Source organism: Mixophyes fleayi, chromosome 2 (assembly GCF_038048845.1).
Source record: "Mixophyes fleayi isolate aMixFle1 chromosome 2, aMixFle1.hap1, whole genome shotgun sequence".
Classification (NCBI taxonomy): Eukaryota; Metazoa; Chordata; class Amphibia; order Anura; family Limnodynastidae; genus Mixophyes; species Mixophyes fleayi.
This window is the reverse complement of record NC_134403.1, coordinates 145750818-145774742: the sequence shown is the minus strand read 5'-3', so window position 1 is coordinate 145774742 and position 23925 is coordinate 145750818. Positions and strand designations below refer to the sequence as shown.

General features: G+C 40.6%; 1 protein-coding gene across 2 annotated transcripts in view; it reads left to right on the top strand.

Moving 5' to 3' along the window:
- GAS6 (growth arrest specific 6) overlaps positions 1-23925 on the top strand; it is a 65510-nt gene that overhangs the window by 33168 nt on the left and 8417 nt on the right. For both annotated transcript variants that reach the window (XM_075200167.1, XM_075200165.1), the window contains 4 exons: positions 2201-2326; positions 16415-16536; positions 16673-16791; positions 21925-22114. In XM_075200167.1, the coding sequence (XP_075056268.1) occupies positions 2201-2326; positions 16415-16536; positions 16673-16791; positions 21925-22114 (557 nt within the window). The remainder of the gene's footprint in view (positions 1-2200; positions 2327-16414; positions 16537-16672; positions 16792-21924; positions 22115-23925) is intronic.

Genomic DNA, 23925 nt, shown 5'->3' with positions numbered 1-23925 from the left:
ACAAAAATAATACTGTAGTATTACTACATACCTCCTAACATTATTGCTGCACGTAAGCAAAAACTGACATTGTCACACCATTAATGCCACACTACCAAGATTCAGTTGAAGATTTGCACTATTTTCAGTCCTCATCAAATGTGCTCAGTAGAACATGTTTAGGACTTTCATAAGGCTTGGTTTTCCAGGGCTTCTGGTGCATCCCATTGTTCACCACTGGTTATATTCAATATAGAATGCTTATTTTCTTTGAATTGTACCTAGATCAATAAATTAAGTTAGACGGTACTCTTTAAACAGGATATAGCTGAGAAGACAAAAAAAAATGTTGTGTCCAAACAGTAGCCCCAAGGTCCAACCTATAGTTTACTTGGTGTTTTTCACAAAGCTGACAAAGGTAGACCATAGACATGTATAGTAATAGTGCATGTAATATGTGTAGAACTCCATTGATCAAAATGAATGGAATCCTTCAAATGCTAATTTCTCTTCCTAGACACCGTGGAACAAGTGTGTAGCTGTTGGAAATGACGTTCATACATCTAACTCATCCAATAATGTTGTATATGTTACAAAATTTTATGTTTGCCAAAATTACACATTTACCAAAATAATTAATGGCAGGAATTATACAGTGATCATATTTCACAGTAAACCTTTGGTTTTGTTACATACAAAAAATATTAAAATTATAAGATGCTTTCTCGTTATATTAAGCTATTTTTTTTTATGTGCAAGAAAATAAGCCAAATCTGTGGATTGTTGAAAAAAACTATAACATCATTTCCTGCATACAAAATATAATTTTTTATTACCTAGTCATTCATGCATATCATACGATTCCAAAGAATGGTATAAAAAAAGTGAATGCTATTTTTTTTTCTTCTGCCAACACTGCTTTTTCTTTTATATGCCTATGTATCCAAAAAAACCAGACTTGCTTCTTTAAAATATTCTAGTTGCTTTGGCCAGCAAAGTAATATTTTTCAGTTGTGCACTGGAGAGAGGATTTTAGTCTGCAGGGGTATACATGACTATGGGGATGTTGTCAGCCAGCAGCTTTGTGATTTCGGCACACAGCATTCCTGCGCTGTGCTGCAAAGAAAAACAAGACTGGACATGTATCTGTTCAGATTCTCCTGCATTCACAGCCCCGGCATGATTCCCAGGAATTAGTCCTTCATTTTAAAACGTACCAGCTGCCTAACAAGAAAATAAATTGCATTTTGTTTTAGCGGTTTACCGAAGTAATGTCAGCAATCCACACATTTGTTCTGGAATCCTTACCCATCAGATTAAAGTCATATCGCTGAGATGTATTTGAAAAGTATAATGTGGATGTTCAGTATTTGCTGCTGTTGGCCTTTAGGAGAATTAAACTTTAAATATAGTTTCTGATATTTTGTTGTAGAGGTTAGACCACATTTCTTTGGATATCAAAGAAGCTCCATTTATTCAGAATATAATTTTGCACACACATTTTTCCTTTTCACTACACTTACTATGCTTCTCTCTGTTTGCGTTAATGATTTGATTTCCCCCTTTTCAGAATATTTCTCACCCCAGCTGTTTGTGACCTGTATTTGGCATCTATTTTTATTCCCCACTAGCACTGGTATCTTCCTTTTTTTGGAAGTTCTCGATGTTAAGTGTACCTGTTGCCTTCACACAGTGGAGGCAGCAGTTTTGTGACATATGCTCTATGCATGCACAAAATGCTTCGTACACAAGCCTGCAAAATGTTGCATACCTCATAGCTTTTGAATGGGAATCGTGACAATGTGTGAGCATCCATTCATGACTGTTACGTACACGAGCAGGGATGCATGTCACCAAACATCCCTTCCAAGTGCTGGTCTGCCCCCTGCCCCCTTCAAAACACCCCATTAATGTCTTGTGCACCTGTGACGGGAGTGTATCACATGTTCACCACTGTTCTACTATGCAGAGAAATAGATAACAGGATAAACCTCCCAACTTTTCCACTATTGGGCAGAAGCTATTCCTGGGCACGGTGGCGGTACTGAGCTCTCAGATCGGAACCGTCCTGCCTAAATCAGGATAGTTGGGGAGGTATGTACATTGTAAGCAGGTAACAAGAACATTTTCATAAATTTTGCTGCAGACTTTTTGTTAACTTGGCAAGCCATATGTTTTTGTTTTTTAAGTAACTAAAATAAGTTCTTTATTTGTTTTGCAGATATTGATGAATGTGCGGGATCACCGGACATATGTGGAACAGCAAAATGCAAAAACATACCAAGTAGTTATACTTGTTTTTGTGAAGAGGGTTTCAGATATGATGAATTAACTAAAAGTTGCCAAGGTATGTATAGAACAGGTGAATGGGTGTGACTATATTCAGAAACATGGATACATGATTTATATTTTTTAAAGTCAGTAAGAACTTTAGATAAGATAATAGGTGTTAAAGTGAAAATCGTGACATTGTAACCAGACCAAATTCTTCAAGCCAGGCAAGGTTAGGAAATAATCTTGTCCCTTCGTGTTGCCATGTTTCTTTTATAAAGCAGAGGAGACTTGCCTTGATTACTATTGTTGACTTCTCAAACTGAGACGTCCCCTGTGTTGGGTCTTGTCTTCTTCATTGTCTAATAAGACTAGTTCATTGTTTGCCAGGAAGTTTTCTAATGCCCGGTTATATATCGGCTAAGAACAGTAAACAGTATATGACCTGCAGTCCTATGTAATGGATAGCATTACTTAAGATTTTTACAGGAAACTATAAATTCACATAAATTGGACTGATTTGTAGGGAGGATTATGGTTGTATTTTGACGCTTCAGACACTCTGGAAAGGATAATCTCTAATAGGTGCCTTCTTTCACTCTTCCAATTCGTAATTGTTATACAACTATTGTGTTAGTGTTGTTAACCCACTTTCCTAATTTCTTATTCCTACTATATTGATGTGCTTCAACATTGTATCCATATTTTTTCTTATTGCATCATTTTCATTTCTGATTAGTAACTTGTATAGTATATGTTTAAAATAAGCTGAGTGGGTGTTCATGCACCCCACCATGAAAACTTTCCTTAGTTTGTTTCAAATCGGGGATCTATGGGTCCCATCGGGACCCCAGCAGATCCAGAAAATTTTTCCTCATTTAATTCCATCCAAAACAACATCTTTAGTTTTAGTTGGAGGTGTCCTTTTAGAGTGCGGTCCAAAAGGCCTGATCAGCAGTACTTTTAATATGTCTTTACTTTTGGCAATACACTTGTATCTATCGCGTATGCAAACCTGCAAAATGTTGCATACTTAGCTGTTTGTGCCCATGGCCGGTGGTAATTCTTTTCTCAAATTACAAATCCCCGACAACCAAGACCCCTACAACAAAAAGGGATTGGTACAAAAGCGACTGGAATATAATACAGACTTGCCTAAAGACCGAAGCTGCACATTTCCGATGAGAGTGGCATGCTGACAGGAACTAATTCCGAGTACACAGCTGTGCAGCACTTGACTTTGATGTAACTTAACAGAGTGACATAGATAAATGTCAATTTAAAGCGTCGCTGTTCTAAGGGCTAACTGTATTAGTAAGGCTAAGTGTTTCATTAAATGCTTATCCTGTGGGGTCCCGACATTGGCACTTTAAATTGACATTTATCTATGTGTAGGGATCCTGGTTGTCGGGGGTTTGTAATTCGGGAAAATGTACCCAATCTTCCCCCGGCAGACAAATCGCAATTTCTCATTAAATAAAGCACTGTCTCTCCACATTGTTCCCACAGCATAAATTAACCAAAAGTCTAAAATGTGGGCTGGATGCTCATTTTGACATGTTTCTCTTTTTAGATTTATTAGTGTGTTTTTAACCTTTTTGAACCGGCAAGGCTATTGCTACTTCCCAGGAAAATAATTTTGAAACGTCTCACATTGTGATGATTTAACATGTTTACTGATTTGACTTTCTACATGCTTTTAAATGCGGTTTATGTAAAGCAAGCTCAGGATTGTTTTCCTGCTTGGACTAGGACCCTATGCAAGGTCTGTTTCACTAGTGGAAGAAGGAACCCCAGGAGGTTGCTGAACATTTTTATGTTGAACCAGCTTCAATGAGCAAAATAGATTTTGATTTTAGACTATTTAAATAGTCACTAAACCCCCAAATTGATTTTTATTTTTTTCCCAACGGTAAGCTACTTGGTTCAGTGTAATCTTGACATGCCACATCCGCTCTACTAAAAAGTAAAGTACTAACTCCTCACTGTGTTGCAGCTAAAGCTTCCACCACATTGTAGGACAGTGGCTGATGCAGATTAAAAGTCTGAGACTGCAGTTATTTGAGTTACTGTGACATCACTGGCCCTGCCCCTGTATATGAATCAACCGTACCACACAGTTCATTTCTGCAAAGCAAGAATCCAGAGCAGTTGTTCATGTATTTTATTCAGTTCAAGAACACAGAGCCTTATTATATTAACTTCCAAGTGACTTTACTTGCTCTTTAAAAGAGCGGTTTTAATTAATTTTAATTAGTTTTAAGCAGTTTTAATTATGTTAAGATGTTCCTTTTCAGGTATGCTAAAGGAGCAGCATCTCCAAATACAAAGCAAAATTAGTTGTTTAATTTAAATGTGACATTTGCCTATATACTATAAATCATACTTTGGACAGTTAGGGCTAGATTTACTAAACTGTGGGTTTGAAAAAGTGGAGATGTTGTCTATAGCAACCAATCAGATTCTAGCTGTCATTTTGTAGAATGCACTAAATAAATGAAAGCTAAGATCTGATTGGTTGCTATAGGCAACATCTCCACTTTTCCAAACCCGCAGTTTAGTAAATCTAGCCCTTAGTCTTTTTGAGAATGCTAATATCGCAGGCTTGAGAGGGAATGGAATATTTCTGCTTCCCTTTTTTGACTGACACTTCATACCATTATATTTTAGAACTTACTATAAAACAGAGCTGTTTGCAGTTTTTCTGGCTAAACCTGAAAATGTCCATGCTGGAAAAGGTAAAAAGTCAGGACCATGCCTTTCATTAAGTTAATATTTTTCTCTTTCTCCTAAAGTACTGTTTTGTTTAGCTTCATTTATGGTTTAAATTGACAAATGGACCCTGTGGCTGTATTTATTTATGTGGCAATTTAATCTATTTGAATGTTTTTCATTTGTGCTCTTTTACGTTTGTCAAACTGTGGCTAGAAATGCACTTTTCTGCAAACGTGCAATTGGAAGACGCAAAAGTGACCCGCTAAGAAAGTAATTCAGTTGTCCATGGAGCCACGTACTCCGGAAGGTTCACGGAGGTACTCCGTGGCGATGTAACACTGAAAAATCTGTGATATTAGGGTACCATAGTATCTGGAAATGTGTGCAGCTGCAATGTTTGGTGATACACTGCGACTAATTTAATTCCCCCATAAGTGTTACAATTATGTTCATTAATATTATTGTGACAATTCCTGGATAATGACAGTTGGCGATTTCTCTGCTGCTACAATGTAAGGAGAAAGATTTGCTCTAAATATTTATATAGAAATAAATTGCCTTTTAACTTCAGCATGCCTGGTCAATGTCCTGAATTATCTGCTGCTAATAGATTATGGGCCCAGAATATCAGTAAAAGTCATAAAAAAATCTGACAAACCACATTTAATGGTCAGGAAAGTTTGAAGTTAAGATGCTGCTAATAAGGGAAAAGTATGTGGAAATGTACACTAGAGGCAAGGCCTATTCCACTCCAAGATGACTGGATCGAGAAAGATCAAAAATCCCAAAGTACCATCTCCCTTCGTACACATGATGATCGGCACATATGCAAATGTGAAATTGCTAAACAAATGTGGAAGAAGCTATAACACGTGCATGACAGATCAAATCTCAGCAATATGTATTCCATCAGAAAACCATATCCAATATAAATCCATTATAACTACATAAGGATTACCTTCAAAATGCTGATCTACGGTATTTGAGAAGAAATAGAAGATCTATGTAGCGGCTTTGCTACTTGGTGGTCCCCAAGAATTCTTGTGACTGCAATTAATGCTCAACTAAGTAATTATTTTATGTTTATGTGTCAGAAACAAGCTTATGGATGAATACAAGCGGAAAGCAGTCCAATCAATGACAATATGCTTTAAGGACATAAGGTTTAGGTAGGAAATATAGCCAGCACCATGGATGTTTTGCAAGAAATCTGATCATCTAAAGGTCAACTAGAGAGATTGGAAATCTAAAATGAAGCAAAATAATAAACATAAAAAACACATTTTGAAAGCAACATGTTGTCAATGAAGAAAGTCAAGGCAATTATATGACAATCAGTGATCACTCCTGCTTCATCACAAAAGTCTCATAAAGTATTGCAGAAGGGAAAATCACTGTTAAACTATACTATCCAAAGTGCAAACAAGTGGTCAACACCATCAAGTAGGATTGGCATATGACACAAATATCTAGGCCAAATCAATATGGTGTCTTTAGTGGTATCAAAAATTGATCAGAGCTGCCAGATGATGAAATTAATTAGCTGCTTGATAAGAACAATTACAGTGAAATGTTTTCCGAAAACAAACAGTAGCATAGCTGAACAGCCTCTGGACTTGACATTGATTTGTGTGGACCATCAAGCTTTGAGACTCCAGGAAGGAAGACCTTTGCTTTCTCGCAGTCATCAGCATTCAGTCAAGTTACATCTTGCTTCACAGCAAGGATGAAGTACCAGGGAAACTCGAAGAAAATCCTGCTCAAGTAAGCAACAGGTTTGGCAAAATGCTGAAAATTTTATATGCAGATAACAAGATTTTATAGTTGCATGAAATCCTTTTCTCTCAGTCCATTGTGAGACACCGGCCATCAGGGTATTAAGTTCAGCCAGGGACAAGGGCACTTTAAAGCTTTTGCATTTAAAACATAACTCCTGCCGCTTCCAGCTGCGCAACATCGCACGCATTCGGCCCTTCCTTTCCCAAGATGCCACTAAAGCTCTTGTCCACTCTCTTATTATCACCTGCTTGGACTACTGCAACCTCCTCCTTACTGGCCTTCCCCGCTCTCATCTTGCTCCCCTTCGCTCCGTACTCAATGCAGCCGCTCTGCCCATTTTCCTTTCTCGCCTCTCCTCTTCTGTCTCCCCCCTTTACCAATCCCTTCACTGGCTCCCCATCCCCTACAAAATCGTGTTCAAGCTCCTTACACTTATTTTCAAGGCCCTCTCCAACTCCACTGCTCCCTACATCTCCAAACTCATCGCCATTCACGCTCCACCCCCCCCCCCTGTGTTCGGCCAATGACCATCGCCTCTCTTCCCCCCTGGTTACCTCCACCCACGCTCGCCTCTAAGACTTCTCCCGCGCTGCCCCCCTCCAGTGGAACTAGCTCCCCCGCTCCATCAGAACCTCCCCCAACTTGCCCAGCTTCAAACGGGCCTTAAAAACCCACCTCTCCCTTAAAGCCTTCCAGTCCCCTACTTAACTGCCCTCCTTCCTGTCTCCCACCCACCCCCCCCTCTCATGCCTCCCTTCTGTCCCCCTCCTACCTCCCTCCTCATCATTTTCTCTCCCCCCCCCTCCGTCCCTGCCTCCACTCTCCCCCTTTCCTCTTCCCTCCCTTGCGTCTCTGTCCATCCCACCCTCCCCTTAGATTGTACGCTCCTTCGAGCAGAGCCTCCTCTCCTCCTGTTCTCCACCACCTTAACTCTGCTCTCCAGCTCCTTGTCTCTTCTGTGAGGTCCTTCTGCCCCTCCTCCCCTCTCGCTACCCGATGGGGGCCCTCACCTTTCATCTAGCTGTACCTTGAGCTTCTGAGTTACTGTGCTTCTTGTTAACTGTACTGTGCTGTCTCACCTTGTACCGTATTTCTGTCTGTCCCGGTACGGCGCTACGGATACCTAGTGGCGCCTTATAAATAAAAATTAATAATAATAATAATAACTCCTCCTCTTCCCATTCCATGCAATGTGTCTGGCGTAGCAGCCATCAATTATTTTTTAACTAAGGCCCACAAGACAGAGCAGGAGAAACACAAAAACAAGGATAGGAGAAATAAAGTGTAAAAGGGTAGGCCTCCGGTGTCCCCTAGTGGACTAAAAGAAAAGGATTGGGTGACCCCGGACTTAGGTTATATCCACAAGCTACCAATACAGGTGGGTTTTACATTCAGTAGAGGTAGTATGGAGCACCTTCCTCTGGAAACTGGCATCCTTAGATGCAAACACATTAAAGCTAAAAAAATTGGTAAATGTATGAACTGAGGACCAGGCGGTAGCCCGACACAGATGCTCAGCCAAAGCCCCATGACATGCCGTCCAAGAGCCCCCACTGACCTGGTGGAGTAAGCCCTGATATTTTCTGGAACAGTTTGCCCTGCTCCCCTGGACCATCTTGCAATAGATATTTTGGACGCTAGCCAGTCCTTCTTATGGGCCTCATAAAGGACCAAACTTTCTATTTTGTGAATATCGCAAGTACTTTGAACACAGTTCCTCAAAACCCTGACCACATCAAGATTAGACCAGGTGGACCACATCCATTTAAGAGAGCCTTCTGTGGACCAAGGTGGGAATCGCTATATCTTGGTTATGGTGAAATCTAGAAACCTCTTTAGACTGAAAGGAAGGCCTGGCCTGAATTACAGCCCTATCCTCATGGGAAATAATAAGAGACAGCAGTCAGCTCTGAAACTCTTCTCGCAATTGAAATGGCTAAAAGGAAAACAGTCTTGAAGGTTAGGAATTTTAATACTACTTCATCCAAAGGTTCAAGTTGTAAAAACTGCAAAGCGTCCAACACCAAAATTAGATCCCATAGGGCCACAGAAAAAATGTAAGATATATATGCAGTATACCCAGTAACAATGTGTTATGCACGTTTTGTCGCTATCCAATAACGATTGACGAATCTCGATTTGTGTTTCCAACGCACAAATATTTATTCTCAAAAAGTAGCAGAATAATTCAAGCGAAATAATAATAAGTACAGCTGTTACTTATCGCAGGCGCTCTGGATCCAGTGAACAGTCATTCAGGTCTGAAGTCTGTGGTAAATGTGACTGAACACTAGATGAGAGCTACTGCTTATATGCAAACAGAAATACAGTGAAACAATGCAGATGGTATGGCTTGCTTCTATTGGTCCAGGCTTCAGGAAGGTCCAGGGAGTTGCAGATCATAGGCTAGTTCAAACTAAAGAATCCAAAGGTGGGGGTCATCTCTCCAGGGGATGTGCTCCTTTTTTCCCGCCCAGACTCCAATTACAACTAGTCTATTAGCATTTTATAGTCGGCATCATATTAAAGGTTTATTCCCTAACATCAATAACTAGAGTATGCAATGTGCGATCTCTTCGCTGAATGCACCAGACAGCTGCTGATGTAAAGGGGATTAATATGATATCAGATATGACACATTCCCCCTTAACCTGAACCATATGTATCACTAATATGCATATAACTTATAATATTACACATAAACACTACTATATTTCGACATAAATAACTGTGTTGCAACTACGATTAATGTGTACTATTTACAAATGTATACAAAAGTGTAAAAGCTGTTATTGCCACGTGTTGCGGCTGGATACGCCCTTCCACGCCGTAGCGTGCTCTACGCATTATTTCAGACAAAGACAATCAAGTTTGCTCGATATTAATTGAAATGACTTTATCCAATTTGCTAACTTCGACAAATGTCTTCACATCTGGCAATAAAGCTAATCTTTTTTGAAAAAAAAAAGACACCTGAACCTGCAGGAAGCTAAGGTCAATCCGGCAGCCAGCACATCTTGTAAGAACATAAAATCTTGGGCACTTAAAAATAAAAGGTGGGGAACCCCTTCCTCTCTCACCAGGCAGTATAAAATCTCTACTCAGTGGTAATTTTTTTGCCGAAAATGCTTGCCTCGCCTTCAGCATGGTTTGAATCACACTGTCGGACAAACTCTTTGCTCTCAGAATAAGCCGCGCTCTTAAAGCTAGAAGCTGTAAACCATGGTGCAGAAACGGCCCTTGACTTAACAAGTCTGGTCCGAGAGGCAGAATCTGTGAGTGACCCGTTGAGGACGTCTGAGTACCAGGATCTTTGCGGCCAATCTGGATCCACCAGAATCACCAAAACCCCTTCTCTCTTCACCCTCTTCAGGATCCTCCAACGTATTGCCACCAGGGGAAATACGTAAATTAGGGAGAACTGCCAATGGAATGATATGGTGTTTACCATGACTGCCCTTGTGTCTCCTGCCCTTGAACAAAGTAGGTTCATTTTGCAGTTGAACAGTGACGCCATCATATTGATGTCCAGCTGACCCCACCTGTTCACAATCTGTTGAAGGAGCTCTGTTCACCCATTCCCACGAACAGTGAACAGTCTGCCTGCTCAGAAAATCTGACTTCCAGCTGCCTACTTTTGGGATATAGACTGCCATGATGGCCTAAACATTTTGTTCCGCACAACAAAAAAATTTGCTGATCTCTTATATGGCAGGATTACTTCTTGTCCCTCCTTGGTGGTTGAGGAATGTCACAGCCGTGGTATTGTCCGACTATCTTTACAGGTGCCCCCCGCAGAAAATGCACTGACTAGAGCACAAAACATGGCTTGCAATTCCAATACGTTGGGAGCTTTGTCTCCTCTAGAGTCCAAAGACCCTAAAAGGGAACAGCCTCCAACCCCGAAGCCTGGCGTCCATAGTTACCAGTGTCCGCTTTCAAATGGAAAACATGTGACCTTTGCTGAGGTTTTCCCTCCTCAGCCATGAAAGGAGTGAGTGAAGCACACTCTGGGAAAGGCATATCACCTGGCTGGATAGACAAAGGTGGGATTTGTTCCACTTTGAGATGAGTTCTAATTGGAGCTCTCACTTGAAACTGGGCAAACGGGATCACTTTAAAAGTCAAAACCATCTTGCCCAGTGCTCTTATGCGGAAATGCATACATGTTTGTCTGTGAACCAACAGAGACTTTGCTATACTCTGTATGATAAAAACACCCTCTGTTTCTGGGTGTCAAAGTAAAGATTCAAAAAGATCTTCCTGCGATGGACTTTCTGAGATTGCGAATACACACGTGGGATACTAATGTCTGAGCAGTCTCCTGCACGTGAGCCTAAAGTACAGCGGTCCATTCTGCTTTTTTCAACAGATCATTCAAATAGGGGATAATCTTTATTCCTCTAGAGCGCAGCAGAGACGCCATGACCCCCATGATCTTGGTGAAAACTCTTGGTGCCGTGGCCAGACCAAAGGGATGAGCCCAAAACTGGTAGTGAGTGATAGGACTAAACAGCAAACATAAGAAGACAATGATGTTCTTCCCAGATAGGAACATGTAGATGTAGCGTCATTTATATCTGAGGATACCATATACTTATCCTTTTTCATGCTGTTCATTACAACTGTTAGGGACTCCCATCTTGAATCTGTCCATCCGGAGCTGGGTGTTTATGGTTTTCAGATTCAAGATGGGTGTAAATGAACAGTCTGGTTTTTGAACCAGAAATAGGTTTGCATAGAATCCCAAACTGTTTTGGAGATCTCGTACCGGAACAGCCACTCATGAAGATATCGGAGCTCTCACACAGCAAGACATTTTGTCTTGTCTGCGGGATGCCCCCTGGTGAAGAATCTTCTGCTTGGGGATCTGAGGAGGTCTATAATGTATCCTTGGTTCACAATCCCTCTCACCCATCTGTGGCAGACTTTAATCACTGGTCCCAGAAGAGGAATAAATGGGCTCCCACCATAGATGAGCAGTGTGGGTAGAATGCCTATTTTGCGGAAGGCTTGTCATAGGACCTGGCAACTGTCTCCCCTACTCAGTGGCGGATCCAGGGGGGGGGGGCGATCGCCCCCCCTAGCAGGGGCTTGCTGCCGGCGGCTGCCCACTATGTGCAGGTCCGTTCGGCAGGGACAGTGTGCTGCCCGGCCGCTCTGATTGTGTTTTAAACACAATCAGAGCATCCGGGCGGCACACTGTTCCTGCCTGTCACTGCCGAACGGACCTGCACATAGTGGGCAGCCGCCGGCAGCCTCAGATGTAAAAAAAGGGGGCGGGACCTTAATCGCCCCCCCTAAATCGCCCCGGGTAGAAGTATTATCTAGATCCGCCCCTGCCCCCACTGCAAGCTTGCCCTAAGGGCAAAAGCTTGCCCTCTGGAGTATTGACTCCTAGATTTCCTTGCAGGAAACTCCCCTGAAAAACAATGGTAATGAAACCTGGATGCTCTTGTTCTTGGAGCATTAACAGGAAGAAAAACCACCTCTCCTTCACCGCAAATAGGCCCCTGCAGTCAGAAAAATGGATTTAAGAATGCTGTGAAAATTATGGTCATCACCAGTCTCAATGTTTACCGCATTGGGAATGGAAATTGGGGTTGTCTTAGACAACCTTGCTACAGAAGCATCCACTTTAGGAGATACTGCCCACTTAACTGTATCCTACACAGGAAGTGGATAACAATTTTGCAGCTTATGGGACATGTGAAACTTACGGTCTGGTGTGGTCTATGCCTCACCCAGCAAATCATATAGCTGGGGAGAGAAATAGCGAAGTTTCAGAAACATTTGGAACCTCTGTGTCCAATGACCAATATCAGGTGCACAGCATGTATCAGATCATCCACCCTTGTCAGATATAGGGATCATCTTCAAAGTATGAAGTATCCTCTAGATCCGAATCGCCAACTACCTCCTTTTGTTCGTCCCTGACAGAATCTGACTCAATTTCACTATGGGTAATTATGTTTCTACGTTTGCAAGAGGCAGGAGGAGTTGCAGAATCCAGCATATTTTCTCAAGAGGAAGAAATCTCGAGTAATCCCTGCATAGAAGTTACAAGACTTCTTGCCCATAACGGCTCCTCCTGGGATGCCTTCAAGGGACCTCAGGCCCCTGGCTAGGCATGACTAAATGGTACACATGTCCACAAGAATCTCTTCTAGAACCTGAAGGGTTCAAATGAGCAATCTCCGCAATCATACTGGCTAAGGACTTAGCCCCGTCTGGTTCTGCCATAGCTGTAACAGAGAAATCTGGTGTACCCGGCACATGATCTTTTGCTGGCAGTCTGCACATAAGGCATCTGTGACTGGGTGTCGCAGAGGTAAGTTAACATGACACTTACAACATGTAAAAATCTTCACAGCCTTTGCTCTGGAAGAACGCTCCTTGTCAGACATAGCAGAAAGAGAGAGAATACAGAATGCAATAACACAACACAATCAGACAGAATAAAGTCAACCTGCTAACAGACCCAAGTCTGATAAACAGAGTTATATTTCACTCATAAACTTCTGGCAATGCCATTGAGGAGGGCCTAAGGATCTGCCTTTTATGAAAGTAACCCCCCCCCCCCCAGGCCCAGCACCAAGACGTTTGCCACCCTGAAGGATGCCCCCTTCAAACCAAATCAGTGCCTAGCACGGGCTTACTGTCGTAGCCCTTACTTGGACTGGCCCCAGGCTAACTAATGAACTGGCATTCAAATAATATTAATAATGGAATAAATTGCAAAATAAAAGAAAAGTTCTTCCTAGCCGTGGAGCCTCACTGCGGCTTTTAATTAAGTCTCTCTACACGGTTTCTCGGGGGGTTCTTTCTCGCCATCAGTAACTGACCATTACTGACCACTCCTACTGGTGTCGCCTTGCCATCAGACACTTGCCGTCTGTGTATGCCACCTGCGCAATAGTTGTAGGAGAATCTCACTGCCACCACTAGGCTCCTTCAGGGCAAATAAAACCACTTAATTCTGGGTAGCTGGTATAGCTGTTGCAGTGTCTCTTTGCTGTGGGTACCTCCTGACCACTTACTATGTGTCAGGATTGCTTGCTAATAGGCAGAGCAGCTGGGGAATAGATTAGAGTGTAAGCTCTTATCTGTTGGTCACACAATGTAGCAGGCAATAGGTGTCAGAATCTTCGAGCAGTAATGTTTTATTGCTCAAGGGTCCTTACAAGAACATTTTCACACTAGTTAAAGGTACTAGTGATCACCCAGAAGTTCAGATGGTAAACTACTGTTAAAATAGGAAAAACAGTTTTATATACTGTTTCTGACACACATTGACAGGAGGTAATCCAGCCCTCTAAACCTATCCGGCACTGCAAAGTTTGAGATATTACCTCACATATTTAGCATCAGGATGTAATATGTTCTCTAAATTTGATTTTAACTTAATTTAAACTTAACAAAATTCCCATCAATCTGTGATTTCCTAAATTTCTTGCTGGTTGCATTATTCATGTAGTTCATCTATCTTTTTTAACAAGACCGGATAACAAGGTAATGACCCCCTGCTGTGTATTCTGGCTAAAAAAGATGTGTTTGTCTCTCACAAATAATAAGGCCTAATTAGAACGGGGCAAAAAAACTAATTTCCTCCAAAAACCAATACATTTCTAATACAAAATCAGTACATTTGCAATGATGGACATTGGCACACTGCACCACTAATTAAAATACATTTATACAATAAGTTATTTCTAATGATCCAGTCACATCATCCAATTGTTGGGAACGGGGAGGCGGCATCAAAGGCACAACTCTAGAATTGCATAGCCGTCCATGCTGTGCGATGCATGTCTCTCAAATACTGCTGCAGTGGATTCACACGATGCTGGTGAAACTGAAATTATAATAAGAAAACAAAACTAAGACAAAAAAAAAGAAAAAAGCTGCTAGAGCAACTCTTCTTTGCCCCGACTGATAGCAGCTCTGGCAGGCACGAAGTATGGAGGGGGAAGGTGAGGAACTATGTTTTAAATGCAATAGATTTAGTGCCCTTGTTCCTGACTTCATTTGATACCCCAATATCCAGAGTCACCCAATCGGATGCTAGTAGAAGACACAAAGTATTTTGAAAGAAGAAAACTGTATTCCAGACAATATTATCAAACAACACCAAGCAGACTGATCTAGCAGTGAGAGAGAAATATACTCTCTGCGAAAGCAGATGTATGCTCTCTGATGAAGGTATGCCAACAACATATTGGGTTGAAGCAATCATGACAACCTTTTAGCTCTAATACTGTATGATGAGTGGTACAGAAAGAATTCTGAACTGCAGCACGTTAAAATATTTGGAAGCATATTTGGGAAGCTCATAAAAGCAAGTAATTCTGGTACAATGTGAGGCAAAATAGTTACATAATTCTAAACCAATACACATGTAAGGTAATAAGAAGCATGGTGATTTTTGGAGATTGTGTCTTGTTCAAATTCCAATTCCACAGTCTGAGCAAAAACTTAAAGTTAACAATGAAATAGAGTTTGGCAATCCAGCTGTCACAAGAGAAGAGAGTAGTGACACACCTACCTTCAATTAGAAGATCCACAAGATGGAGCATTTCAGACGTCTGTCCTACATGAGTTGAAGAGTACAACAACTCAAGCTAGGAGTGGAGGAAATGCAAAAAAAAAAAACCTGTATCAAAGCTGCTGATCAAGAAATAAAATTACTCAATCAGTTCCAGACAAGTAAACTCGGAACCATGATGGGAATCGCATGATAAGTTTTTGAGTGGAGTTTTTAAAATTATGTTTATTTTTGTGTTTTCTCTGGAAATCTAGGCAAATTGGTGCACCCACCCCACAGGTACACCCTTGATCTGCCAAGTTTCTCCCATTGGACAATGAAAACATTTGCTTTCTAGCAGACAATGCCAAAGTTAGCCATAATTCCCTATGCTTATCTGAAAAACTTTGTGCATAATTACTCATTTTGTCACAAAAAATTATGGGACTGCACTTTTGCACAGTCATGATTGAGAGTTATCTACTCGTGTTGCTCAAAAGTTAAAATATACAGTAGCCTGCAGCATACTAGAAGTAACTGGCTTTCATGTGTCGAGTGCAAGTTAGAAAAGGGGCATATTCAGTTAGCTTCTGGGATCGCGGCTACGAACGGCTGTTTCCTTCCCGATACCACCACATTGCCGATTTCCCTTCGCACCCCATAGGGCAGCAAAGGGAAATCTGCGACGTGGTGGTACCATAATTGCCGTGATCCTGGAAGCCAATTGAATATGCCCCAAAGAATGCAAATGTCTGATTGCTAACATTTCTCAAAGATGCAAATCTGCATTAAACCATATCGTCCAAATTTAGAGAGTTGCTGTAGATTCAGATTTCAGTTTGTGCAGAATCTTTCTTATCAATGTCTCCCTGGCTGTGTCCTGCAAACCAAAATTATACTAGAAGCCCAAACTGGTGGGGAAAGTGTGAAAAGAGAAAATAAATACTACAAACTTGCGCAATCCTATTATTAACCACATGACAATAGATTATTACTATTATTTTGTGATAATTTTTTGCTTTAACTTTACAAACCTTGAATATGATATATTAGTATATTTATTTTATTTTTGTTGTCCAATGAATTGGTCTTGGTATTTAACAATCAAAATATATTTGGTTTAACGCCTCCTATTCTCCAATACAGATATTGATGAATGTGAAGAGAAACGCTGTGAACAGACCTGTGTCAATTCATATGGAAGCTATTCATGCCACTGTGATGGACGAGGAGGGGTAAAATTATCCAATGATATGAACACCTGTGAGGTATAGACTATGCTCGAAGTACAATAAATTGTCTGGTTACTGAAATTCTACATTACTGTACACTATGTACTATTCGTACATTTGTAAGATCTATATATATACTTTTTTCTGTCTTTTTTTTTTCTTTTTTCTGTAGGATATAATGCCATGTGTTCCTTTCGCAACAGAGAAAAGCATAAAGTCTTTATACCTTGGCAGGATGTTCAGTGGTGCACCTGTGATCAAACTACGTTTTAAGAGGAAGCAGCCCAGCAGGTGAGGAGGTTAAACCATTTTTACTTTGAATGAGAGCTGAATATCTCAGTGATACTACCATCAAATTTCACTTTCTTTCAATGATATATGTATAATGGTTTTAGACATGACCTATATAAAGTCTATACATTTTCTACAAATGGTCTTTGATCGAATTGAGAGAAAGCGGTTGGGAATTCACTTTCATGCTTGAAACATTATGCTGCTAACTTTCTTATAACAAACAGGTTAGACTTATTAGTGTTCAAAATGGCCTATGACTTGTTATAGCACAGACAATAAGTAATGCTATTTAGATGTCATACCTCAACGATATAGAACAGATGAGAGATCATTTAGTCCATCCATGCCAACTTTGGCAAGTTAGTCTCTGGGAGACCCGGGGTGGTGTGGCGGTGGGGCTCGCTGAATCGCGTCTTTTGGCCCTGCCTCCTAAACTACCATCACAATTTTTAGCCTATTAGAGCAGGAGGCGGGGCCACGATGACACGTGAATCACGTCCTAAGCCTTGTTGCTTAACTAATTAAGTGGACAGGAACTAGGAGGTTGTCCTGCTCTCCCGGAGGTCTGGGAGATATCCCAGAAATTAGGGAGTCACACAGGCATTTCGGGAGAGTAGGCAACTATGTAAGTCCTATACAGAAGTGGAAGTTGCTCAATGAATTTATAGGCTCATAGTAGGTGCTTGAAAGGGTGGGGTTATCCTAAAAGGAACAAACACAGAGAAAAATCCCCCAGCACACTGCTATAGCCAGCAAAAGAACTGCCATTTCTACTTGCACATGAAAATGCAAAAGTCTCAGTTGAATAAATTTGCAAATGTATGTTTAAGCCACCTGCCACTCCACGGCGCTTTTGCTAATAGGGTGGTCCTAACTCTAAACCGGTAGAGTCACATATATTTGGGCCATACATACAATCGCGTCATAAGCCCTGTCACTTAATTATTGAAGTGGACAGGGACTAGGAGGTTGCCCTGCTCTCCCGGAGAGCCGGGATAAATTCCCAAAAATCGTGAGTCTCCCGGAGTAGGCAACTATGTTAGTCTTGTTAGCCACTAAAAGTGATGTCATTATATGGGATATGGTATTTTGAAAATATTACAGATAGCATAGTAGAACATTTGCGTACATACTATACAGTTTTCCTGGAAAGCATACCTTAGTCTTTGAAACGCTATTACTTTATTGAAATTAGACAAGGTGCTAACATACAGTTTGCAAACAGGAACAAGTAGAAATAACAGTGAAGACATGTTATATCTTTACAGTTGCAAGTTCTCTCATTTTATATGTGGTTAACAGATTTACAATGTAGTATACATTGGATTTCAGTTAGCTAATGTACATAGAATATTGTAGACTGCAGTTATTCTCCGTGATCTTTTGGTGTTCCATTTGTTTTATACAAATTGTGAAGTATTTATTTTGTCTAATACTACATCATGGTTAATACATCTTTCCGTCCCTTTGGCTTCAGCACACCTGGCCCCTAGCCTTGTCTGGATTTTCTTTCTGAAAACATTGCTTGACATTTTCAGCTTTCTCCATTAGGGTGAGGGGAAATTTTGGCACAAAATTTTTCCTGACTTAAAACTGGCTTTAAATTTGGCATTAGAATTTCTATTTTTTTGGCCCAGGTCCTGGAAACAAACCTGATGTCTTTCTCTAAAGAATTTCCTAACACCGAGTATAATGACTTTAGTGGGTTTTTATGATTTCTCACTCCTCATTGGCACATAGCTTGTACTGACATTGCACATGGGCCTCTCTTGAATTCTTAACTTGACCTCTTTACAACATCGATGGACCCGGTTGTATAAGAAGTAGCTAATATCATTTTGTTTACTAAATCCACCAGATAATAGTTGTGTGTGAAAATTGCTGCATAAAAATGTAGAATCCTGTTAGTTCTGTCATTTCATTGTGCTGACTGAATACCAAAGTCTTTTTGAAAATGAAAGTATAATCAAACTATAGCCCCCTGTCACTGTACGTGGTCCTGGGGTGCAGGGACAGGTAATACACCTTCTTGCTTGCACTCTACTCTGCCCTGTCTAGCTCTTGGATGTGGGCATAAGTGACCAGAGTGTCCACGTACATGCAGGTGTTACAGCACTGTCTGTTAAGTGTGAACCCAGATGTTGCAGGGTGGTGCAGTGCAATAGATTTCACAGTAAATTGGGCGCCATACCATCTCTATATTGCATGTAATGCCCTGTCACTGTGTGTGCGGTCCTGAGGTGCATAGGTGGGTAATGCACCTCCTCATCTGGCTTGTTTATCTGCCCTGGCTAGCTCTTGGGTGTGGGCATAAGATGACTAGAGGGTCTCTGCACATGCAGGTTTTTCAGCTTTCTCTTGGGACACAGGTGATGTAACTTTAGGTGCAGTGGAAACAGAGGTCTCAATCATTTGGTTGCCAGACTATCTTATATTGTAAAACAAGCTCTTTATTTACACTCCTTCACTCCAGCACATTCTTAAACAGTTACAGCAATAAAGTAAATATGTACAGTTCATATCTCCTGTCTCCTCCTGCACAGTTTGGTGACTTTTTAGCTCACATTCATCTCTCACAGTGTTTTTTCACCCCTCCTCTGCAGGGGGTATAATCTCTCACCCCTCCTCTGCAGGGGGTATAATCTCTCACCCCTCCTCTGCAGGGGGTATAATCTCTCACCCCTCCTCTGCAGGGGGTATAATCTCTCACCCCTCCTCTGCAGGGGGTATAATCTCTCACCCTTCCTCTGCAGGGGCTATAATCTCTCACCCCTCCTCTGCAGGGGCTATAATCTCTCACCCCTCCTCTGCAGGGGCTATAATCTCTCACCCCTCCTCTGCAGGGGCTATAATCTCTCACCCCTCCTCTGCAGGGGCTATAATCTCTCACCCCTCCTCTGCAGGGGCTATAATCTCTCACCCCTCCTCTGCAGGGGCTATAATCTCTCACCCCTCCTCTGCAGGGGCTATAATCTCTCACCCCCTCCTCTGCAGGGGCTATAATCTCTCACCCCTCCTCTGCAGGGGGTATAATCTCTCACCCCTCCCCTCCTCTGCAGGGGCTAGTAGGAACGTCACATTTAAAGTGGTGCCTCAGTGTATATCCATTCTCTCTCAGCAGCATTTCACTCACTCCTTCTCTGTGCAGGTGACATCACTCACTCAGCTCTGGCACCGTCCTTGCTATTGTTCTCTCAGCCCCCTCAATATACACACTGCCTTTCTGCTCCCAGCAGGGTGTCTCTGGGGTAACATAACTCAGATGTGGTGTCTCTTAGTCAAACCAATATATTCTGAGGTAATGTGGTATACTCTCCCTGACTGAGCACCCCCCCTCCAGTTATAGAGCCACATTCTGAGGTAATTTCTCCCTCAAAACTTTTGCTTTTCATTCATATTCTACCTGTCATGATGTACTTAGGTCCTTGTGACAGCAGGCCACCGACCAGCACCCCAGATTATAAGGGGGATCTTAGAATCTCCTTCCCTCTATCTATTAGAGTGACCTTTTAACTCTTTCCTTCCAGATTGCTCAGCTTAGAGGGAACGCTGCACCTGACCCTAAATTACCCCCCTAATCAGCAGGAATATCCCTGTAGCACATAATTATTTCAAGGGAGATACATTTTTAAGTTTTATTGCATGAGTATCCTAGATACATCACTCTTAGAGTAGCAGTTCAATTTCCTTCTGAAGTGCTCAGCACAATAAATTGTAGCTTTGAAGGTCACCCTGTTAAAAAAAAAAAACTATAACTGTTTCCTGGGGAGGGAAATTGTCAAATCTAAGAGCTCAGCTTGGAGACACTTGCCATGTGTTGAGATAAAACAGCTTCTCTTTGTTGCTGATAGGACCTTTCTTCCCCCCCTCCATTGCAGAAGGGTACAGAACCCAATTACCTGGAGCCAGTCTTACTGGGAACTTGCAGCACATGTGGAGGAAGTATATCCAGTACTTTCTCATATATCTGACTAGAGGGCTTCTATTAACCTATGTGGGAGAAGACTGGATTGACTACTGTAGAGTCCTCTGTACTGCTACTGGAGCGTTATACTATGCTCAGTGGCTCTTGCAGTCATGAGGATGGGACTCCCTTATTTACTATATGGATGGGAGAGGCCATCTCCCTGTTTGTTACCCTGAGGGCAAATGGGAAAGTGGAGGGTTGTTCAAACTGGATTCCCATTTAAAAAACATCTTCCAGACAGGTATTGAAACTTTATCGCTTTGCTAAACCAGAAAAATGGCCATTAAAATGTGACCATTATAAGAGTTCTTTAATGCACTATATGAATATACTGTAATTGTATTGTGGAGCCATAAAGCAACATGGTACTCATGTTAATAAATATAAAAATGCAGATGATAATACTTTCTGAACAGAATGACTTCTGCCTATATTTTCACTGACATTTGCAGCAGTTCAAATAAAGTGATTATTCCTAGTAATGGAATGCTGGACTTGACCTAACTTGCAGCAAATAGCTGCATGTATGGGCCAAAAAAGGCCACAGGTCCCAGAATTGCATAGATGTCATTCGTAAATAATGAATGTAATCTGACAAAGTGCAATAAGTGTTGCCTAGGAGTCAGCCCTTCGGCATCCGCGGCCAATTTCCAGATGTCACTGATTTGGTCCCAAATTTTTCTGGCAAAGTTTGGACATCAATAAAAAAAAATCTGTCATTACTCTCTATGTAAACAAACACTGACCATTTATTTTAAGTAGTTTAATTTGCAGTTAAATCTTCAGATCACAGTCTGTTATAATCCACAACCCAGTGCTTTGCATAATGGAGAATCAAAAATGTCACATCTCTTCAATAATCTGTTTAAATTCTCTTGTTTCATTTATTTATATATACATCTGTTATTTGTATCTGATGTATTTCGGGGTATACAAAATCAAGAAAAGGTGAGATGTATTTTTCCATCTAATTGCATGGAGATGAGATGCCCATACATGCACTCAAATTAATTCGACAAATTAGTTTTCTCTCTCTCGATTCTTGATATTGTTGGTAGGTTTAAAGTTTAGAACTTGTGTTTTTGTGTAATATATTGCTTTTGCATTTTGAATATCTCGTGCTCTTATAAACCCTATTGGATTATTTCTTGGCATGTTGCTAGACTTGTGGCAGAATTCGACTTTCGAACTTTTGATCATGAAGGTGTCATATTCTTTGCTGGAGGCCATCAAGACAGCTCATGGATAGTCCTAGGTCTACGAAATGGAAAGCTTGAGCTACAGCTGAAGTATAATGGAATAGGACGAGTGACGAGCACTGGACCAGTCCTAAACCATGGTATTTGGCAGACAGTAAGTATTTCCCACACATTTTCATTACATGGGTAGCAACATGTATAGAATAACAAAATGTTTGAGAGCACCAACTTTGCAGTGTTTGGTATGTTGAAAATAAATCTCCAGGACATTTTTTTTTAATCTAATTGTGTAACGTCTCCAAGAAATGACTAAAGTTACAGTACAAGTGTGTGTGTGTGTGTGTGTGTGTGTGTATCAGCTATTTCAATAGGCTTAATCACAACAAGTCCCATATGAATAGAAAAATATTTATTCTCCAATTTATCTATCTTCAGTTATGACATTTGTGCATTTTAATAATAGTAATTTATATATACATTTTAGGTTACAGGTCATATATTTTGCCCATGTAGTTTCAGTACAAATATTGAGAGCAGGAAAAGGATGAAATACATTTCTATATTAACATAAACTTAGGAAGATTCTGCTAATGTTTCCAGGGCATGGAGTCATGTCTAGTCTACTCCTACCACACTGCATACATATAGTCTGAGTTGTACATTTTCAGCCACTATTTTAACCTTTAATGCCAGGCTGAATTAAATTGTGTTTTAATGGATGTTTCCAGACCACCATGGAGTCACCAGTGTTCCTGGTGTTAAGGGGAAATGCAAAGTGTCTACTTGATTTTCTGTGACAATAAGAATGAAGATAATTAGACAATCCTTCTTGTTTTTCTAAATTTGTACTATCATATATTTTACATTACAGTATTTTTCAATTCATATTTGCCTAAACTCTGCGTGATAATCCAGTGTCTGAATTATTTTGACAACCTTATAGAGCTGCTAGCGGTGGAAGTAGAATCATGAGATCCAGAAACCACAGCAAACAAGTACAGAGTCTCATTTGTTTTGGGCAGCCTTCTAGTAATTGTATCCTGTGGTGAGAGAAGAAAAAATACCAATATCCCTCCACTAACTATCAAGGCTGCAAATAGCAATGTATATTGCATTGAGCAATGATGTGCTACAATAACCAATGAAACACTGGCACAGATCTCATTAACCTGACTGTAGTAGATTGCTAATTGCTTATCAAATAACAAACAGAGAAAAGAGAATGATCATCTGGGGCACTCAGAATGAAAACAGCATAAACGTATATCTAATGTTGCTGTGTACTGTAATCATTAAAATTATTCTTTATTAATTAAATGGATTAAAATTGGTCTAGTAGCAAAATATAAAAGATGTAATGAATTGACACACTGAAATTAACAGAATACTGATAAAATAGACAATAGTTCCTTGTCTAACCGCTATCCTGCTCAGAACAAATGGTCTTTTTATTTTGGTGTATATCAAAATTATTCTGTTCTTAAATAATTCCCCTATTGGTGGATACTGATAGTCCTCTGTTCTAATACTTCACATCAATAATACATGGTTGATATTACTTAATTTATGCTCAATATGTTGAAACTGATGGATTAATTAGTCACATCTTGCATATAATTAATCATTATTAATAATGTTTAATAGGGCTGGTAGGTTTTATGATAACCCCTCTAAATTATTTCTTAATATAAATTGTATAAATATATACCAGTCCTATTACTCATGATAGAATAATTCCCTTTTTAGGTACTCCTAATAACATATCATAAAATATCTGATGTTTGAGAATTAGGATATAGATAGAAGCAGTATTGTTTCTTGTTATCACTCTATATAACTGCCTGCAAAACCTTCTAGGGTTAATCCTTTCAGTGAGGCTGGGGTTTGTTACATTGTATTCTAACTGATCCCACTAGCCTCTACTCTATCGCTGCACTATTATGCCTCCACAATTGACAAGGCAAA